Source organism: Gobius niger (assembly GCF_951799975.1).
Source record: "Gobius niger genome assembly, chromosome: 5".
NCBI classification, from domain to species: domain Eukaryota; kingdom Metazoa; phylum Chordata; class Actinopteri; order Gobiiformes; family Gobiidae; genus Gobius; species Gobius niger.
The window spans coordinates 20,335,654-20,353,650 of NC_136856.1; the positions used below are offsets into that span (position 1 = coordinate 20,335,654).

The 17,997-nt window shown below is 41.8% G+C and overlaps 1 protein-coding gene across 4 annotated transcripts in view; it reads right to left on the reverse strand.

Moving 5' to 3' along the window:
* The window catches only part of dlg3 (discs, large homolog 3), a 58,151-nt gene that overhangs the window by 7,062 nt on the left and 33,092 nt on the right, over nucleotides 1-17,997 (reverse strand). For 3 of the 4 annotated variants that reach the window (XM_079557329.1, XM_079557328.1, XM_079557326.1), the window contains 6 exons: nucleotides 13,408-13,564; nucleotides 13,226-13,328; nucleotides 5,466-5,580; nucleotides 3,193-3,369; nucleotides 3,044-3,119; nucleotides 834-933 (listed from right to left, as the gene is read on the reverse strand). In XM_079557329.1, coding sequence (XP_079413455.1) covers nucleotides 834-933; nucleotides 3,044-3,119; nucleotides 3,193-3,369; nucleotides 5,466-5,580; nucleotides 13,226-13,328; nucleotides 13,408-13,564 — 728 coding nt within the window. The remainder of the gene's footprint in view (nucleotides 1-833; nucleotides 934-3,043; nucleotides 3,120-3,192; nucleotides 3,370-5,465; nucleotides 5,581-13,225; nucleotides 13,329-13,407; nucleotides 13,565-17,997) is intronic. The other variant, XM_079557327.1, reaches the window with a different exon arrangement.

The window sequence follows — 17,997 nt, forward strand, 5'->3', positions numbered from 1 at the left end:
TTCAAAACTTTGCACTAGTTTTAATTTTTATTTTGTGTTAGTCGTTAGCCGCAAGACAAAAACATCCATCGTTATGAACACGGAGGTTTGTTTTTAACCTGCTCCAGTCACATCCTAACTTTTACTCGCTGCCCTTTATGACATCTTGAGCCCTCTCTTCATGTGTGTGGAACCCTGCTGAATGTGAAAGATAGGGGAGAGGAAGGACAGCCCTGATCTTATTGTCCAGGGGGAAACCACGTGGGGAAACTGTGCATAATGCATATCGCTCATCGGACTTTTGCAGACACCTGATTATCGGCCGCTGGTGGAGGTCGCCATGTGCTTTTCGGAGAACCTCTGATATTGTGACATTGTAGCCTCTTAAATTAAAATGAAATTAAAAGGGTGATATTATTTAATCACAAAGGCGCGTTTGTTGTCACCTGAAAGGACTTAAAGCCACAAGATTTGGACCTAATCCCTAAAAAAAAAAAAAATTATTTGCCCATAGTTACATAGACCCACCTCCAGCTGAAATTGTAACATCAAATTAAAAGAAAGGTCATGAACAAAGAAAAGTCGTGAACGCAACTATTCTACGAGATAAAATGTGTTTTGAGTCTAGTAAATAAGAGCTTTCCTCAAACCACCAGTAGCCACTCCTCTTAAGCCTGCAGACAGACCCAGAGAAAGACCCACATACTGAGGCCAGCTTGTATGTGAGCCGTTAGCTCCGGAAAGGAGGGGATGAGAGAGACAAACCATCTCTGAAAAGTGAAGCTGAGAGACAGACATGAAGCGTGGAGGGAGAGGTGAAACAACACGCCCTTCGTCACACAGTGGATACTCACGTTCAGACTCCACCATCTCCTGCACAATATTCTCCTTGCTCTTGTAAAATGGGAACTTGCGTGAGAGGTTGAAGCTTTTTTTGCGCTTTACTTTGACGGGCTGCTCGTCACAGTGTGGGGTGAGAATGGGGTAGGGAGCAATAACAGGGCGAAAACAAAAAAATGAATTTCAATGAAAGTACTTGACACCCATGCAAAAATCAATGCACATCAACAAATGGAAACGAGACAGATCATGGGTGGAATGAAGGGCGTATACAGTAAATACGAGGATTAGCTTTAACAACTTTTTACATTTTGCACATGTCTGCCACATCATAATGTATACAGTGGGTTCAAGAGGTCTTAACTCCTTTTTTCATTCACTTAGGCTTATATTTTTATTTATGTGACATTTTTTAACCATTGAATGCAACTGAGATTCAGAATCTCGTTTTGGGTAGTCCTAACTCCAGACTGGACCCTATCGAACATGTTTTTAATCGTGGGGCAACTGGAAGACAAAAAACAAACACAGGCAAACCTGTGTTTGCCTGTGCCATTGTGCCTAAATATAGAGGTTATGGACAAGTTTATCACAAACACCTTTGACCGTGTAAATTAAGTATCCAATCTGCCTGTTGCAGTTATATTTATCTGGCTGAAAGCAGCACTGCAAACCCAGGCATGGACTTGCTCAATAGTATTAGCTGCTACATTGTCAGGAAAACTTCCAGCCTGTGTTATAATATGTTCCTTTTTAAATCCCGCTCCATTGGCACCTCAGGTGTGCCTCTCGCCTGCTCTAACCCGTATCCTGCGCACTGGTAGGTGGCACTGGTACAACAAATGTGACAATTGACAAAGCAAACACTGATGAAAGTGCCAGGTGGAGCCATATCATAAACTCCAGGCAAAAGCTACTTGGCTTAGCATTAGTGTGTTGCTAACAAACCATTTTGAGCCAGAATAGCTTGTTATGCGCAATACCATGTGCAATATTATGTATCAATTTAGATATAACTTAAAGGAATAGGCCACCGTTTTTAGATACTAAGATATGTTCTTACCTCACTTTAGACGTGTTAATATATCCCCGTCTGGTCTTTGTCCGTGCGCTCTGCCAGGCAAACGGAGCACATACGCAGCCTCTCCCATATGTCACATAGCTCCGAAAAAGCTCACGATAGAAGCTACCAAGCTCTTCCACGTGTTCCCTATTTAAATAAAGTTACGTGAAGTGTTTTCATGCGAAGTATATTTACACAGAAATGTAGCATGTCGATTTTATAAGCAAATAAAAAGGGGGACTATATTGTGAGGCGTAATGATACGAGGAGCACAGCGTCCGCGTAGTAACTCCTAAAGACTTCCCCCGCTCACTTCCGTCAATAACCTTTAGGAGTTACTGCGCGGACGTTTTACTCCTCGTATCATTACGCCTCACAATATAGTCCCCCTTTTTATCTGCTTATAAAATCGACATGTTACATTTCTGTGTAAATATACTTCGCATGAAAACACTTCACGTAACTTTATTTAAATAGGGAACACGTGGAAGAGCTTGGTAGCTTCTATCGTGAGCTTTTTCGGAGCTATGTGACATATGGGAGAGGCTGCGTATGTGCTCCGTTTGCCTGGCAGAGCGCACGGACAAAGACCAGACGGGGATATATTAACACGTCTAAAGTGAGGTAAGAACATATCTTAGTATCTAAAAACGGTGGCCTATTCCTTTAAGAAACTAGTGTGATTCAGACTTTTAAATACTTTTCCAGGGTGATAATTTAGGTAAATGTGATTTGACAATGACATTCTTTGATATTTTTTTAAAACCTTTTTAATTATTATTTTTTGTATATTGTTGTAGGGTAGTCAACAATTGTATATTTCCATTTTTGCACATGGAAATACACTGCTGAAATAATTAAGAGGTCTAAAGATTTCCTGAACCCACTGTAATCAAAGAAAATGCTGCGGTCTCAGGAAACAATTTGAGAGTGGAAAGTTCTAATCAATTAAGCTAATGTATAGGTCCCTGAGACTGAGCAGCATAGGCCTTGTGTATAACCTATACAGTAACATGAGTGCTCTGGGCTTCAGTAAGCAGGTGCTGGCCTCTTTCCCACACTCAGGGGGAAGTAGGCCATCACTCTGGAAGCACAACAGCAGCTCTGAAGTCACTTGAACAGCAGCAACAGCACAGACAGCAGCTGGACTGCCACACTTACCCTGTTGGACTCGATCATGCCTGTCCTAGCATGGAACTTGACAGTTTTTAATCTAGCTCGCTCTTTCTTCTCCACTCTGAAAAATAACATGGGTTTAATATGCAGACTATATCGATCTGCATTATGAATTTATCAGCAGCAATAAATACCTTTTTTTACTGGGAATGACTCCAATCTGCTCACTCTCCCCATGCGGGGTGACCAGCCTCGCTTGCCACCACTCGTCATCAGAAGCATTTATGACGTGGAGAATATCACCATAGGAGAAGCTCAAGCCTTGGCTGGGCAGGCAGCTGTCCCTCGTTCGATCATAGTCAAATAAAGCTCTGGGGGCACATTTTCTCAATTAGTGGACACGGACAGGTAACATAAAATAAAAATCACATCTGACTGAATATTTGCTGTATTTAGTGCTATCTGAAAAACAAAACAAAACAAAAATAACTTTAGCATTGAGCCAACTGTTAAGTACGAGTCTGAGACCATCTTGCCAGACGGGTCAACCCAGAGCCTCAATGTCTTGTTTAGCAGGATTAGAGGTCAGCTGGCATCAACAATACCACAGCCATGTCAGTCAGATAACATGAGCAGTTGTGCTCATTCATAGTTAGTGGTTGTGTGAAGCAAACAACTGAGTTTGCTCTTTTTAAATCATAACGATAAAAGAAACTACTAAAATGACCCTGATCAAAAGTTTACATACCCTGGTGATCTTGGCATGATAATATGCACACAAGTGCACACAAACAGGTTTGGATGGTTACTGAAGGTAAGCATCCTGTATAGAATGGGAAAGGGTTATAAAAGGGATATCTAAATTACTGAGTGTAAATCAGCAGTGTTGAAACTCTAAGCGGAAAATGCAGGATTCTGTTGAAACCAAACCACGGTCAGGTCGACTGTTAGCTGTTTCAAGATGCCCAATAAGGAGGCACTTGATCAAAAATGGGCTTCATGGCCAAGTCACCAGAAGAAAGCCATTACTTCTCAAATGCCACAAAGTATCCCCTTACAATATACCAAACAGCACAGAGACAAGCCTCAACATTTTGGTCACAACCATAAATGTTACATTTGGAGGAGTCAACATGGCCTGTGATGAACGGTGCACCACTCAAAAATGATGTCAGGATGAATGCAGCATGTTATTAAAGAATATTGGAGGAAAAGAGTCACTCATCAGCCTGGAAGTTGTGCATGGGACGCACTTGGACCTTCCAACATGACAACAATCCAAATCACAAGGCCATGTCTGGAGTGGCTATCAAATGTGCAGTTCATGCAAGACAGCTCAGGAATGTACAGGAACTGGAGGCTTTTTGCAAAAGACGAATGGCCAGTTTTACCATCCGAGGAAATAAAGAGGCCCATCCACAACTACCACAAAAGAATCCAAGCTGTCATGATGATGTTAAAGGGGCAAAACACAGCGTTAAGAACTTTTGATCAAGGTCATTTTAGTACTTTCTTTTTTTCATCATGATTTAAAGCATAAACTCAGTTGTTTCACCATTAATGGATTCACACAACCACTAACCATGAGTGAAAAAAGACAACTTTTTGTGCCATCATTCATAATCTCTGAAAAATGGCACACACAAAAAAAATATATCTAAAGTTCTGCCAGGGGATGTAAACTTTTGAGCACAACTGTACTTCCTAATTGCACTGCAGCAGAAACACAGGAAATATTACATGTAATGAAGTCATATTTATGGATTGGTCAACAAATTGTAACACGGGGGCTAGTTCAAAGTCAGTGTTTCAAAGGAGTCTAAGCTTGTTATTGCTGAAGTGAACCCTACAGGCACCTCTACATTCCTGACAAGGAGCGGGACTACAGACTTAAATAGAAAGGCTGACAACATACAACATTACAATCCAAAGTTACTCGGTGGTGCTCCCACACAGAGGTAAAAAAGAATGCAAAAAATATCTGTCAATAATTTACTACTTTTCAGACGTAGTTCCCTGTTTATAAAAATGTAGCTTTACCAAAGTCTCATAGTGCCATAAGCTATAAAATGCCCATCCCCAATTTGTTAATTATTGATACTGTTCCATCAAGCGTTGTTCAAATAAGATTTTAAACCCACTAATCCTCTTTCGCAAAATAATGAAAACAAAATGTAGTAAAAAACATGGCTAATACATGGTCACATGGTGATAAACACCATCAGAAAGCTGTTATAATATCTCCAGCATCAAGCAGGATTTACTCTAGTGTTTGTATTGAAAATAAACAATATTCCGTTTCAAACTCTTTTTTAAACTCTATTAAATAAATCATTAGTCGCTTCATGTTAATGTGACGGACACAGATCTTTTGAACCTAGAGAAAGAATGGGGGTTACTTACTGTGCCATACAGTGTTGTGGAAATGTTTTATTGTGATTATATGATAAACCCAATGTGTTGTTACCTGACATAGAGAGAGCGTTTCTCACTGGTGCGCAGGGACCCTGATCCTGAGCTCATGCTGCTGTTCATCATCTGCTCCCTCAGGTCGTGGATCTTGGACTCAAAGCGACTGTACTCTAAAACAAACAAGAAAAAGTCTGTCAATAACTTGTCAAGAAGCCCCCCTACGCATGTGCCGCTTAAACAAGGAAAGCGTATCTTCAATTATGAGCCATGTCTTAAACAGGCGAGCTCTCACTGTTAAGACCAACGCACACCAAGGCAATTTGACGCGCGGCAAAAAGCCTCAATGATTTTCTATGAGCGAACGCACACCGAGGTTGCAGTGACGCGCCACGATTCCGATCTGCTGAACAGATGGGTCTCTGGCCTGTGACGGACAGGGAGGCCGCTGTAAAGTTTGATTGGATGAAGGAGAGGAGCAGCGGAGACAGAGTAACCATCGTCATGGCTCATTCTTCAGTTGGACTTGGAGCATGATAAAGTCCTGTCTGTCGCCAACTCGCTATTAACCAACAGCCATGTTTGCTCTCTTTCTTTCAACATGAACACACGTGACTGATTTTATTCATAATAAACGTATAAATCACGTGTTTAAAGCCCTGTGTGGTTTGAGAAAAGCCTTTAAAATGGCGCTCCAGCGTGTGTTGAAATCGCACTTGAATGCGCGTCACATGACGTGCCGCGGCGCACTGCATTCTGGTCTGCGCTGGCCTTTACTTAACCTATGGTTTAACCAGAGAACAGCAGGTTGATTAATGACCACAGGATCAAATGGTTTATCGCAGATCTGCCTCACATATCCATAATACAATGTCTCATGTCAGGCAATTAATAATAAAAAAAAAAACTGACAGGCAATTAATGGACTGATTAACTGAAGCTCTTAAAAAAATGCCTAAAACAATTTGAACTGCATGGCCATTATTCATATGGATATAAATCCAGTTTGTTAAGGAGCACCGAGATGACGTATGCATGCTCCAAAAGGCACTCATTTAGAAGGTGCTCATTAACCTGCCTCACAGAGGGATTGGTGTCCAGGCTACTGGAACAAGCTAGGCCACCAAAACACACAGCTAGATAAACACACTGATACTGCTGGAAAAACAAGTATGAAGGCTGGCTCACGTGATGACACAAAGGCAGGTATTGACACTATAATGGAGCAGTTTCTCATTGTGTGTGAGTTTTGATGTTTTAGTGCATGTGAGCTGTGTATTGTTTCATATAATCTTGTTTTTTGATTGATTTCCCACAGTTAACAGAATGTTGTCCAATTGTCGTATAATAATAATGTATAAAGGACCTTAACTGTCCAAGATACGTTTTATAGCACATTTTACAGCACATGCTCCATCACAATGATCCAGTAAAACTGCTCAATAGAATAAAATGGTTCTCCTTCTCCATGAAAAAAATAAATAAAAAAATCTATCACGCATGGCTACACAGCGGACGCCTACCTCACACTTTCACAGCTTACTCATCTATCGTTGGTAGTGATTCTTGCAACGTAGAGAACAAACAGTCAAAGTCCAGTAAAGTCCAACCAGTGGCCTCAAAACCAACTATACCTACAGAAATTATTCAGCTAAGTCGGTTAAAAAGATGAAAAAGCAGGTGTGAAAACATGCTTAAGGTCATTCAACTCCAGCCCTGCTGAAACACACAGACTGACCGAAAGGAGAGCGTGCCTCGAGCGAGGCGCCAGCTCTCTGCCCTTGTTTCAGCTCCGCGAGTTAGCCGTACAACAGAGTGACACTGCAAGGTGAGGTAACAAGACACCGCCTGACTGCCTGTAACCAAGAGCAACACCACAGCACTCCTCGCACGGTGACAGCACGCACACGCACACACACAAGCAGCCATTTAGACGAGTCCACTTGGCTCTGAGGCACAGGAGGCAGCAGAACAAGAGCCGCCAAGAAGGAGGGGCAAAGGACAAGACAAAGGAGTAACTAAAGGAAAGAGCAAACTAATGGCTCAGCTTTACAACCTGAAAGGCAACCTAGGCGCTGTGACACACACAGCGGTGTGACAAGCACTGGCATTAGAGCTAAATACTACGCTCGGTCACATTCCTGAAATCCTTGTAGTGTATCCAGACCTGTGGAAACTGTCACAACAGGTAACAGTCTTAAGCTATAGGCTTTTCAAAGACTTGAGAGAAAATTCAACAAAACCCCCTTTTTTAAATGCAAAAAACCAGCACAACAATGTAAATAATATAGCGCCTTTCTACCTGCTTTAGGCACTTAAAGTAGGCCTGTCACGATAACAAAATTTGAAGTTCGATATATTGAGGCAGGAAAGTATCGCGATGAACGATATTATTGACCCTAACAATACTAGATACAGTAAATGATGACAGTAAGCCTTAGTTCTAAAAGATAAGATAAGATAAGATAAACCTTTATTGATCTCACAAAGGAGAAATTCACTTGTTACACTCGGCGTTCAAGAAGATCAGAGTTAATAAAGTGTAGCTGATACATAGATTATTGCACATGTTACTTTAAAAGTGCATAATCATGTCCTAAAATACCACACAAGCTGCAATAAACACGGAATATAATGGAACTCTATTTGCGTTAGTGAAAAATCTAAGTTTTCAAAGGAAGACTGGGGGGGAAATGCTAATCAATGTACAGACGATAAATATCGGGCCCAAAAATGTATCGTTTTTTGTTGATAAGTCAATATAGTGTAACCCAATCAAACTCTAGTTCATACACCAGTGTACGCAGACACTGGAGGCAAGGTGGGTGAAGTGTTTTGCCCAATTACACGACGACATCGTGCATTTGCGGCATTCGAACCGTCGACCCGCTCTACTCTCTGCACCTCTGCCGCCCTAGTCACAGCTGTAGAGTGTCAAGATTTTACTCGGAGAATAAATGCAACCACAAATCTGTAAATCGACAAATTATTTAAGTAATCCAACATTTTAAGAGTAATGAGTAAACAGCATGAACTTTGAGCAGACAAATTGCAAGTGCTTGTCGGTATTTTTAGAGTGACACGAGAAGAAAAGATATCGCCAACAGAAGCTGGGACTATTCTGGACCCATTACTCCCACTGTGTCCTCATTAGTTGTGCAGCTTCCTTTATTTCGGGGGTGGACAGCTTCTCTTTTGATTTGGTTATGTAACAAGGCAGGCATGGATATTTAATACAATAATTTGTTATTGTCAGGAATAATTTAAGCAGAGACACGTAACACATACAAACCCAAGGACATACTCCTGGTCATGAGTTAAAGGTCAGAGTTTGACAACATGAAACACTTGTTTGCTTGACAGAAGCAAAAGGGTTTAACATTTCCTCTGCAGCCCTCCTCCCATTTCCGACAAGCTAAAGCGCAACTGTAATTATGTCCTTTATAAAGGCTCAGGACTGTGGATGTACAGGACATCCCTCAGTTGAATTCCTCACAGCTAGATGTGGGGTAAAGACTCCACTGAGACACAAGGGGCTTCCCTCTGTAGCCCATGCGCTCGACTGCGGCCTCCTGTTGTCCTCATCGCTGGCTTTCCATCTGAGGTCTATGGATGCCTGAGCCCTGGCCCCTGGGAATACTCCGCGGGCAGCGAGCCCAGTTTCTACCAGCTCTGACCCGCCACTTCCTCCTCCCAAAGGCCTGTCATCAGATCACACACTGGGGCTTCTCTAGCTCGTAGCAAAGTACTCAGTACTTTGAGATTCCTGGTCGACTGAACTTAGGTTAGCGGTTGGATGCAGGGAGTTAATCATTTCCAAGCCCTTCGTTTGTGTTCTCTGAGGTTAGACATTACATTTACAGATAAGTGCCTTACAAAGGGTTTGGCTAAAAAAAAACACGATTCAGATTGAAGAACAAGGGATCCCTTCAAGTAAGTGTAATATAGCATATCATTATTTAGGATGACGTCACTTTGGTTTGACACGTGAGACAGCAAGTCATAAAGTCTCAGTAATCGTTTCTTTATTACCAGTTACGCTTTTCTCCTGCTGAGATGTATTTCCTTTAATACTTGCTGTGTTACTGACCAAATCATAGAATTTCAACAATGATACAACTCATTGTACATAGGAAGCCACAACCAAGGCTTGTGTCAGTCTGCTTCAAAGGTCCACTGACCTGCTTGCTCACATTTTGAGGCAGAATATTATAGATACTGAGGTGAGGTCACATGGAAAACTGACACACAAACCTGCCTGACCACACCTTTAAGTCTTTCATCGAGATTTGGAGAGTAAAGTGCAGTACAATTATAATCTCTATACTGCTTGTATAGTCATTTCAGCAACAGTGAACGATTACCAGAAACACACTGACAACAATAGCCAGTGTAGGCCATGTATCTTTGTGTAGCTAAGGAAAGCTAACGCCTTAATTCACCGCAAAGGTGTAGGTAGGGTGAGGCGCAACATTTTGCTAAGAGCACGCGCTATTTCATGAAATACATGAATGAGCACATATTAAGAGGAGAGTCAATGAACCATCAACAGCTGGACTGTCCTCGCTGTGGTCGTTTGAGAGCCACAGACAGGCCTACAGATCATTTGGGTGTTACAATACCAGCCAAGCACAACAGGTTATCACGGCAGGGCTCTTAGAAACACCCCGGTACAGTAACAGTAACAGCCGAAACCAGCCCGCACCGCGCGGCAACAGCGCCCGCTTTCACGCGCTCTTTCGCTTCTCATTCCCACCGTGTCTCGGTCTCACCTTATTTTAGCCCACTTGTGCCTTTAGTTTGCCTGTGTCGGCGGCTAGTTTCTTTATCCAACGTAAGGGAGTTCATGCGGCTTCTCTGCTGTTGTACTGAGCCCATCCCCCATCCACACAGGCTGGGGAGCAGATCAAACTTTAACCGCGCTTCCCAACTTCTCATTTAAAGTGTCCGAGGGCAACGCAGTGGACGAGCGCGATCCCCTACCGTCCCGTTAACAACATGGTGCACCGGGATGAGTCCACCGTACACCCCGCGGTGTCAGAGCGTCTGAACAGGGAAGGACAGCAGTTTCGTTTGCCCGCCTCAGTCAGCGCTGAGCTGCAGCCCCAGAACATGAATACTGCGACTGCAGGCCTATCAGGAGAACTGTCCTCATTACTGCGCGAGCGCCAACCAGACCCGACTCTTTGACACATTTTCCAAAATTAAACGATTATAGTCCAGTAGGTCTGCTTCATTAAAGGCACTATACCCGATTTCTTTTATTACAAACAATGAAAGAGGAAGCTGCTAATTTAACCTTTTAACTCCCACCTGAGCCGAGCACATTTTGTTCAGTTTGGCCTTACCCAAACTGGACAATTAAAAAGTGTCAAAATAGCAACAAAAGAGCGACAAAAAAGTGACGGAAAAAGTGACATAAATGTGTGACAAAAACACAGCAAATGAACGACAAAAATGTGCTGAAAACGTGAAGAAGAAAAAAAAAGCCACAAAAGAGCAACTAAAAAGTGATGGAAAAAAGAATTCAAAAAAAGTGAGGGAAAAGATCCATTTAGATGAGTTTTGTAGTTTTTTAAATGGGGGTAAAGCTGAACTGGAGAAAGAAAGAGCTTTACTATGTTAGTTGTGGTCCAAACTCATTCCTACTTGTCCGATTAGGATCATTATCTCTTCAAGTAATGATACTAAATTGTTCTTATAGCCAGACCTGTGTGTTAATTTCGTACCAGACAGTTTCGGCCACAGTTGTAGCCGAAACTGTCAGGTACGAAATGATCACACAGGTCTGGCTATAAGAACATGTTCAATCAATCAAAACTTTATTTATAAAGCGCTTTTCCTACAAGGTTGTAACACAAAGTGCTTTACAGATTAAAAGCAGTTCCCGCCCACCCAACCACCCACTCTTCCAAACAGACAACACTGCTCACCCCACCCCCTCCCCATAGCCACACACACACACGCAGCCACACACACACACACACACACACACACACACACACACACACACACACACACACACACACACACACACACACACACACACACACACACACACACACACACACACACACACACGATGAGATAATGGACGTAGTGCTGAGTCGGGGTACAGATGAACCAGGTAAGGAAATGCCATCAGAGGAGCCGTCTGCAGGCCCGCCTTAATGCACCCATAGGCCCCGGGGCTTAAACAGAATTGTAGGCCCCCACCTCGCCTCAGCGCAAACCCTAACCCTAACGCTAACCTATAACCGTAACACTAAATCCCACAAAAACCCTAACCCTGCTACTCCTATGTATCCCTCTGGGCCAGGTAGGGCGGGCCTACTCCAAGTGCACATACAGTATAGGAGCTTAGCGCAATCATCGCATATGGTTAGTCCTGCCGCAAAGTGAATTGATTGACATGAAAATCAACGAATCATCTTTTACATTTTTCCCCTTAATTCTGATAGGCCCTTGACTATGGTAGGCCCCTGGGCTCCAGCCCCTGCTAGCCCATTGGTTAAGGTGGCTCTGGCCGTCTGCACCGGGAGCGGCACATCAGCCACAGCCACAGGGCACCACCACCGGACACCCAGCGGAGGTGCAGCAGAAGCACCACACCTCCATCCGGGCACCCAGAGGACAGCGCCCACACAGCCACAGCCGACCACCGCTCCCGGGGCAGAGGGCTCCCTCAGAGGAAACACTCTCATGTTAGCATCATTCCTAACTTTTCTAACATATTTGTGATATCCCGTTTCTTCACAGGGACGAGTTCATAGGCACATTTCACAACTTGCAGGGTCACTTTTCAAGGTCATTGTCACAGAAATGCTGGAAAACTACCCTGAGAGTTCATGAAACTGATACAAATTCATGGTAATTAGATGGACAATGTTTTCCTACAAATGTCTGAGTTTACAATATACTAAAAAAGGACATCATTTAACATAATTTGTTCCACTACAAGAAAAAAAAGGTATAGTGACTTTAAGGTGAGACACCACGTGTGAATACGGGAAACTTTTTTTTTTAAATCATAATGAGTCTGTTGCTTTAGATTCTGACAGATGTAACAAAAATGTATTATAAATGTGTTTGTTCTTTGTTTTGTTGATATCTTACATAGAAATGTTTTTTTTTTTTCAGTTTGTGTTCAGAAGTTTCTATTGTCAAGAACAAGACTGGAAAATTGCAACAACATACGAGTAAATTGCATTTGGAGGAAATGGCCTTTGAAGTTACAATTTCCCAAATAAATGAATGAGAGAATGTTGAATCAGTGCCATAATCAGGTTTCACCTGTCGCTCCATCAGAACAGGGAAGTAATACAAAACGTTCAAACAACGACTTGACTGAAATCTATTTCCTGATAACTCCAGACAATTGTTACATTGCCAACGTTACAACGAATGATGAAAAAACAAAGCAACAGAATCATAAAGGGGCACCAGCTCTGATCAGTGCATTCCACCATTGTGTCCTTGGGCAAGACACTTCACCACCCTTTGCCTCTGGCTACATAATCTCATGAAGGAAATTCCAAAGGTCTACAGTATTTACAGCTGGGGGGGAGGTAAAAAAAGACTAATGAATTGTTGTTTTATACAGTCACCTGTCAGCTCATTCTAGAATCAGAAAACAACCACATTACCATTCACTCAGAGCCATTCACTCACATGCCATATTAAGTTTCACTATAAGCCTCCAACAGATGAAAATTAGCCATTGTGGATAATTCTAATTTACATGTGGACTTTAAGGACTAACGTTGATTAACATGCACTGTCCCATCTTGAATAAATGAATACATAAAAAGAGCTCACCTTCAGGTCTGTATTGAGCAATAATGGTGACCGTCTGCCCAGCTCTCTTTAGTGCTGCAGCTGCCTGTTCGTGTGTGGCATTCCTTAGGTTGACACCATTCACCTACAACAAACCAGGGCAGAGCACGTTTATGTGTAAGATGCAATAAACAAAGGCCTGCATTTATGTTTGGGTTACTGACCGAGAGAATTCGGTCGCCCCTCCTCAGCTCCCCACTCAGATCAGCTGGTCCTCCTGCCAGGATAAAGGAGACAAAAATGCCCTCACCGTCCTCCCCACCAACAATGTTAAAACCTAGGCCTGTGGAGCCTTTGTGGAGCAGCACCTTCCTGGGCTCCCTGTCAAATAAATGGACAGAAGAAAAGCAATGGATGAATGCAAGACATACAAAAAAAGATATTCAAAACAGGAATAGTGAAACCGTAGTTTTCAAACTTCAGGGTTACTGGGTATGCTTAAAGATGAGCTTATCTTAAAAATTTCAATTCATTGCAATTATAATACTACAGTATAATCAATAAGAAACGTTTTGCTTTATATTCAATACCACAACAAGCCAGCATATTAAATCACAGTGCCAAGTTTTTGCTTACGTGCATTTTGTTTGTCATCTTATGGAAATACACACACTTAAGCATTCCCTCTTATTAACACACACACACAGTGCTCAACAGAGTCAGAGATCTCTGCTTTGGCAACTATGACTCATCCAAGTGAGCAGATTAGACAGCCATAGTTTTAAGATACAGAATCTAAATCACTGCTGGCAAAAGTGCTCTGAGACCACACACAACCTAAGGCGTCCATCATCATGTCGTACAAATATGCAGTCTGAACATTTCTAAGCACAAACGGACAAACGTTCAGAAAACACAAAGTACTGAATGGTTCCCCTTAGTGGCCTCCTCCTGCAATCCTCCAAATGTGGTCTACAGGAGAGATTCATACTCACTAATGGCTCTCCTTCTTGCTGTTAAGACCATCATAGGCTGCTTAGGTAGCATTCCAAACTCAGTCACATACCAAGGACTGCTGTGAAAATGTGTGGAACACTCACATCCAGATGAAGAGTCCCAGAAGGCCAAAATCTATTTCATTAAGTGCACAAAGACATTTGTCATAAATCCTCCATACATCACATATCTGCCTAAGACCTTTAGTGAACAACCACACAGTCCCACACACAAAAAAGCCCAAAACAACACTGAGTGTTCTGGTACAAAAATATAAATGCTACATTCTGTCGAAAAACTCAGAGTTGAAAAGACAAGTCCAGTGTTTACCCCACTGACCTACTCCCCGATCACGTGCAGTAATTTACCTTTGGATATGGGTCCCAGAGCTGCTTCCGACAGAGCATTTTCTAACTGCACGCTCAGGCTGGATCCTCACCATGGGCATGGACGACGAGATATTGACCGTGAACATGGTGTCTGTGGCGCATTGTAAAAAGTACATCCGCTACTCTCTTTCCTGGCCTTCCTCTTAGAGCTGCTCCACGTTTATCACATCTTTGTGTGCTGTGATGGGATGCAGCCCCTTTTGAAGCTGTCAAAACTCTCTCCAGGCTTGTTATTTAACCCTAACATGCCCATGAAATCATCATGTTCCAGTTTAAACAATGAAGGCAAAGCAGTTCTACACTGACCCACAGCTGGAATCATCAGAACGCAAACTTTATCCAAGTCTCTCATTCCCATTCTGAGCAACGATAAAGAAAAAACATTCAAATTAACACTTTTCAACATTTTAAAGTTTCCATCTTATACTTAACACTATTGACAACATGCAAGAATACCACCTTTAAAAGGCAGAATTAAGGAGCTATAGATCAGTGGAACCAGTAAATTCAACTATGGAGAAGAAAACTGATGCTACAGGAGCAAGCATGACAAAATATATCTCTGTGTATGTTGTTAATGAGGGACTACGACAACACAAAAGCTGAAAAAGTTAGCTTAGCTAAATATGGGACTTAGTCCTCCTGTCAAGAGCCTATCCTCTTTGCTGGCCTTTTCATCCGTGCCAGGAACGTACTTCATAAACAGTTATTGAGTCATTTCTCCAGTGACTATCACTCTTATTGTCAAACCGTCCTGCTGCTCTGGCATTTGTTTGTTACTGCATCGTGCTGAAGAATGTAAATGTGGGGTTCAGAGGGTCACAGTGCTAAAGACTACACTGCTTTACTGTTGAGTGAAGGTGGATACTGCAGTAAGACACAAAAAGTAACATAGCAGCTTCATATCATAATAAACAACCGGGTTAATAAATCAAATGAAAAACAGAAAATATGCTGCATATTACAAAGGGGCTTCGTGTATGTGCTACACCATTGACTCATAGCTCATGACAATCCAGCTCCTGTGTGCTTACTATGGCATCCATTGAAAATAACCTCCGAGATTAGGAGCCAATGAGCCAATGTGCCTCTCAGACTGATGGAGAGGAAGACTCATCTGTTGTGACTGGGATCAAGCCAGTTGTCCGCCACAGTGTCCGAAGAGACAATGGCTCTCTTTTGTGATGATTAGAGACAACAGGTGCAATGTGAAGCCAGTCTTACTTTAGCAGTTGAATTGTCAATTGGCTGCAGAGTAAAATAGAAACCTAGTATGGGTGTCTTCACTGATATCCTGAAGTGTCTGTGAGGGAAAAATATGGAATTGGGATTTTTCTGTTTTTGTGATTGGTTACCCAATTTGTTTTCAGTGTGCATTTTAAATGATAAAATATGCAACTGAATACAAGGGTATCTGCATGCAGGCTTTTCATGTTTACTATATGTGTCCTGGAAATGAGAGGTCTAATCTGTTTATTGGAAACAATTGAAAGATGAGAGGTAGTCTTCTTTAAATGCTCTGAACATTTATTTATCTATTGATTTTTTTAAGCCCAGTATTTTCTTTTGATTTGATTAATATACTGCTAAAATGCACTTCAGAATATGGATACTTAACCTTATGAAAAGAATGTTTTATATTTTATATTATGATTTGATATATATGATGATCTAAATAAGGGCAGCCTTTGAGACCATTCAAATAGTAATTTCATAATGGTGGTAGTCTTGGAGTCATAGTGTTGGTTCAGCATATGAATAGTGAATACTGTCATTATTATGTGGAGAAGATGAGAGCAATCCTTTGCAAACCTGATTTTCCCATTGCTCAGATGAATTACTTCAGCTGCAGGACTTTAGCTAGCTCTTTATTTATCTCATATTTATGTCACTAGCAGATACCTTTAAACATGCAGGTATGCAAGTACAGAATGCTTCGCTCTTATCCACACAGAGACGACACACACTCTGGGACAACACACAAAGTCACATAAAAGCAGCTCTTTAAGCACATAAACATGTATCCAGGGGTGATGCAAGGCAGACGCACTGGATTGGATGAAAAAGGTCAGTGCACTAAATTAAACTGGACACAAGAGAAACTGTAAAAAGCTTGCAGGGCTTATATATTATAGCATCCTTTAGGAGTCACTACTAGTTACATTTTCTCATCGTAACTAGAGAAAATGATCAGTGCCTCTTGACAGATGGGAGCAGCTTGTGAGAGTATGGAGCCGTTTGGGCTTCTCTCCTGTGGAGTTGTGCTGCCAATGTGTTACAAAGAGCAGGTAAGAATCCAATTCGGCTCCCATAAAGACAACAGTAATACTGTAAGTGTAAAGTCAAAGTACTGTGTAAGCAATTGAACTTCAACACTTAGTACACTGACATTTCTGGATTTAAATGTACAATAAATATATATCAGTAGTACAATTATTATTATGATTATGATTATTATTAATATTATGATGATGATGATTATTATTATAGTTGGCCTCAAATAGGTCAATAGCTTACATTTGTGTGATTTACTTTGTTAGAGAGAAAAAAGTAATTATGTCATAGCGTAAGAAACAGCAGCAAGCTGTCAGCACAAGAATGCAGGGCAGAATGTTGCACAGAAACAGGCAAACATAAATGACTGAAAGGTGAAATTAAAATCAAAATGCACATTGCCAGCATCCCTTCCCTCATCTCTGTTTTTAGTGTTCTAATGTATTCATTTTGGGATCCATCTATAAATTGATATTCAATACTAGGGGGGACACGATATCATTTGACTGAAAATTACATTGCGACCAGCTGAAAGAAATATCTTCAATGATTTTTAGACGTGATTAAGGCTGATGCCTACACTGCAGTTGAAAAAATACTAGTCGGAAGTTTATCTAAGCAAGACATGAGGGACTAGGTTAGTACCTGCCAGAGAAGGGGACAGGACCTTGGCACAAAGGAGCAGGGGAGGAACACAAGCTTCTGTAGAGGGCCTGGGGCACCTTGCTGTCCCCAGGTTTGTGGATGACACTGTAAATAGGTTCAGCATTGCTGTGGGTACAGGAATTACAGTAAACTGGACAGTGTTGGACAGAAAAAAGACACCGACAAAGAATTGACATACAGTACAATGTACATACAAACATGACAAGGACAGCTAGCACAAGGACATTCGAGTGTCAACAAGGCATACTTGAGTACACAAAGCCTGCATGCATCCACACACACAAAACACAAGTGGGATAGAATCTCCTCCCTAGAGCTGTGGGTTAAAATGACTCAAGCCTCATGGGATCTTCCAGTCAAGTCTCTATGAATGCCACTTCTGATCCAGTACTTGGTTTGAAGATCAAAGTTTACAACAAAGTCATAACAATTAGAAAGAGTTACACAAGGACTCTCTAAAAAGCCTTTTCTTTGCACACAGCAATTTAA